General features: G+C 40.8%; 1 protein-coding gene across 1 annotated transcript; it reads left to right on the top strand.

Moving 5' to 3' along the window:
* Positions 1-1,040, top strand: LOC106387089 (60S ribosomal protein L36-2). The gene is made up of 4 exons (XM_013826899.2): positions 1-107; positions 192-298; positions 518-717; positions 834-1,040. Exons 2-4 carry the CDS (start codon positions 197-199, stop codon positions 868-870), a joined length of 339 nt encoding a protein of 112 aa, XP_013682353.1. The 5' UTR covers positions 1-107; positions 192-196; the 3' UTR covers positions 871-1,040.
* The last annotated feature ends 2,956 nt before the right edge of the window (positions 1,041-3,996 follow it).

The following is a 3,996-nucleotide window of genomic DNA, read 5'->3' as shown; positions in this document are numbered from 1 at the left end:
GAAAATACTAGGGCTCCCATTTCATCGCTGTACGTACGTATAAAAACCACTGGTTGTTTTATTGCAGCGGCTGCTTCTTCATTGCAGGAGGTCGATCTAAGACGAAGGTAATTAGTCCCTCTCTTTTGTATAATTGTCAAAGGATTCAGTTAGTGAATGTAATGATTCGATTGGTGTTGGTTTAATTGCAGAGAAAATGGCAGCACCACAAGTAAAGACTGGTCTGTTCGTGGGGTTGAACAAAGGACACGTGACGACAAGACGCGAGCTAGCTCCTCGTCCCAACTCTCGCAAAGGGGTATGGTTCTCTAGCTTCACTCTCGATCTTTAGACAAGACAAGAGTCTTCTTGAGCTTGGTTTTGTCTTAGTCTGTGCTAGTTTCATGTTTGGTCTTATTACGGAGATGATGGGAACATTAATTGAACACGTGGATTCAATAGTATTGTTAATGTTGAGTTTTGAGCTGAGAACTGTTTTTTTTTTTGTTGAGGCGTTTTTTTCTGATGTATATTGTAGAAAACGAGCAAGAGGACACTGTTCATCAGATCTTTGATCAGGGAAGTTGCTGGATTCGCTCCTTACGAGAAGAGAATCACTGAGCTTCTCAAGGTTGGTAAAGACAAGAGGGCTCTCAAGGTTGCCAAGAGGAAGTTGGGTACTCACAAGAGAGCCAAGCGAAAGAGAGAGGAGATGTCTAGTGTTCTCCGCAAGATGAGGTATTTATAACCCTTTTTTAAAAGTTAAATTTTGTTCCTTGTGCTTTCACAAGAGTTTAGTAGTGTCTTGCATTACCTAAAAGGCTGACATTTAGTTTTTGTCTAACTACTTGCAGGTCTGGTGGTGGTGGTGTTACTGAGAAGAAGAAGTAAAACATCTCTTCTGTTTTATTGGAGCTTTGTTATTTTTAGAACTCTTCAAATTTTGTTTCGATCTTGCATATCAGCTTATGCTCAAAACATCTCTGTGTGTTTTGTTATTAATATGGACTAAATGTTGTTTCACTTCCGTTTTCTCGTTGAGCATTTTAAACCTTTCTACATTCCATGTTTTATTCCCCTTTGTTCCTTTTATTAAGTCCTCGTTATAAAAGCAGGCCTGAAAATCGTAGCCCACTAACTACCAACACCCTTTAACAAATCAAGCCTGATAATGGTAGCCCAATACTACTTTATTTATTGGGAACTACAACTTCCGTTGGGAATGTAGCTCGTACATTTGTAAATATTAAGATGCTTTGTAATTTATGGTTGCTGCCAATAGTTCTTCAGAAATTCTAAAGATTTAGTATGGAGCTTACAAGATTTACTGGTGAGACATTCCAAGAAGTTACTGGGAACTTCTGATAACAACAGAAATAACTTCGACCAAACTAATTTTTTAAGATCCATTCACTTGAATGCTCAGCTCACATATGTGCTCCACTAAAATGTTGTTACGATTTTATTTTTCTCAACACATGCCATGGGTAATCCGACGTTTTTATTGCCTCTTTCTGGTATGTAAACTTGGTTGATTTGGATCTTCTTGGATCAAAGTCTTTAACACTCTCTCCTAATTTTTTTTTTAAATATTCATGCATATTAAAATTAAAATGAATTAAATATAAATTGACCGAGGGTGTCTCTTTTGATAAAAGTGCGACCAGATAGCAAATAGTGAGCTACTTCGCCTCCCACCTCCGGCGTCTTTCACGGCGTCGGAACGCGGCTCTGATTCCGGCATCTAAATCCGGCAAGACAAGCTCAGCTTCTCCTGCATCCTCGTCAACTCAATCCTCCGGTGTTAATAAGCAGCTTTCTTTTCAGATCCCTGCTGACCTTTCTCCGGTAAATCTAGACCTTGTAGCCGCTGTCGAAGCTGGCTCGGTCACCGTCTCTGGCCCGGTGAATCTAGACCTTGAATCCTCTGTTGAAGCTGGCTCGGTCACCGTCTCTGTCCCAGATCTGCCATTGGAACCTATGGTTTCAGAACAAGGCAAATCAGACCAAATTGAGCTTCCAGCTCAGGATAGCAGTGAAGCTCCGGTAAATCAAGGAATCGACACTGCAATCCCCCTAACTGAGAAATAAGTCAACCCAACTGAGCAATCAGTCAACCCAACTGAGAAATTAGTAAATACTCTTGAGGTAGCTGGCAACGCCGCTAACCCAGAAACACCAGCTCCAGCTCCTCAAGTTACGAGCCCACCGGAAACGAACAACGCAAACACCACCATTGAAGTGAAAGCTAAGGATGAATGGACAGGCCTTTTCTGTTGAGTTAAGCTTGAAACAAAAGATAGCTTGAGAAGTAAGCTAAGAAGACCTAATCCTACCGAGATATGGAAAAGGAAACATAATAAGTTTAGGAGTTATCTAAAGTTGTGTTACCTAATAGGATTAGGAAAATATAAGCTCTATATAAGTAGATATTAAGTTGTGATATCACTCATAAGTGTTTTTAGAGATTGAGAGCTTGAGTTTTGAGATATTTTCTCAGGTTAATAATAAGAGAGCAATTCTTATTTGAATCTTTAAGTTCTATATTTGGTATCAGAGCAATGGGGGATTTAGCGATAGTGACGACATTGAAACCAAAGGAAGGGGGATCTACGATCAAGTGCCCTATGTTAACCTCATCCAACTATATCGTGTGGGGCATTAGAATGAAGAATGTACTTAAGGTACATAAGGTTTGGAACATCATTGAAACAGAATCAGAAGAAGAAGAAAAGAACGATTTAGCAATCGGTCTAATGTTTCAAGCGATACCCGAGACCCTGGTCCTACAAGTTGGGGAGCTAAACACAGCAAAAAGGTGTGGGGGGCTATTAGGATGCAACATGTTGGTGCTGAACGAGTCAAAGAGGCCAGACTTCAAAGTTTAATGTCTGAATTTGATAGACTCTCGATGAAAGATGCTGAAAAGATAGATGATTTTGCTGGAAGATTGTCTGAAATATCATCGAAAGCTGTTGTGCTGGGAGAAGAGATTGAAGAATCAAAACTGGTTAAAAAGTTTCTTAAAAGCCTTCCACGCAAGAAATACATACATATCGTTGCATTACTGGAGCAAGTGCTTGATCTTAAGACCACCAGCTTTGAGGACATTGTTGGTCGTCTAAAAGCTTATGAAGAGAGAGTGGCCGAAGAAGAAGAGACACACGAAGATCATGGGAAACTCATGTACGCAGATTCTCAGTCTTCACGTGAGTATAATGATGAATACAAAGGAAACAGAGGACGAGGTGGAAGGTCCTATAGAGGAAGAGGCCGTGGACGTAGCTATGGAGGCAGAGACACATCAAGGATAATGTGTTTTAGGTGCGACAAGATGGGTCACTACGCCTCAACATGTCCTGATCGGCTACTAAAGTTGCAGGAAACCCTGGAACAAGACAAGGACGATACACAGCACGCAGATGAACTTATGATGTGCGAGATAGTATATTTAAACGAAGATAAGGTCGTTCCAAGCAAATTCGAGATCCATGATGAGCAAGAGAACATGTGGTACTTGGATAACGGAGCTAGTAACCACATGACTGGAGATCAAAGATACTTCACAAGGATCAACGAATCTATAACTGGAAAAGTGAAGTTTGGAGATGATTCTCGGATCGATATCAAAGGAAAAGGATCTATCGAATTTGTTGATCTAAATGGCGAACCAAGAATTATGTGCGACGTATATTACATTCCGGATCTTAAAAGCAACATCATCAGTCTCGGGCAAGCCACTGAAGCAGGGTGCGACGTAAGACTGAAGGGAGAATGTTTGACTATGCACGATCGAGACGGAAAGTTGATAGTAAATGCCAAAAGATCCAGGAACCGACTATACAAAGTACGAATGGGTATAAAGGACAAAACATGCCTATTAACAACAGAAACCAGCGAGTCTACACGGTGGAATGAGAGGTTAGGACACATCAATTGGGAGACGATTAAGACGATGGTACAAAGAGAACTTGTGGTCGGAGTACCTCAAGTTACTGGTGACAAAAGGGTGTGAAG

The sequence above is a fragment of the Brassica napus genome, chromosome C4 (assembly GCF_020379485.1).
Source record: "Brassica napus cultivar Da-Ae chromosome C4, Da-Ae, whole genome shotgun sequence".
In the NCBI taxonomy this organism is placed as follows: domain Eukaryota; kingdom Viridiplantae; phylum Streptophyta; class Magnoliopsida; order Brassicales; family Brassicaceae; genus Brassica; species Brassica napus.
This window is presented reverse-complemented; position numbering and strand designations above follow the sequence as displayed.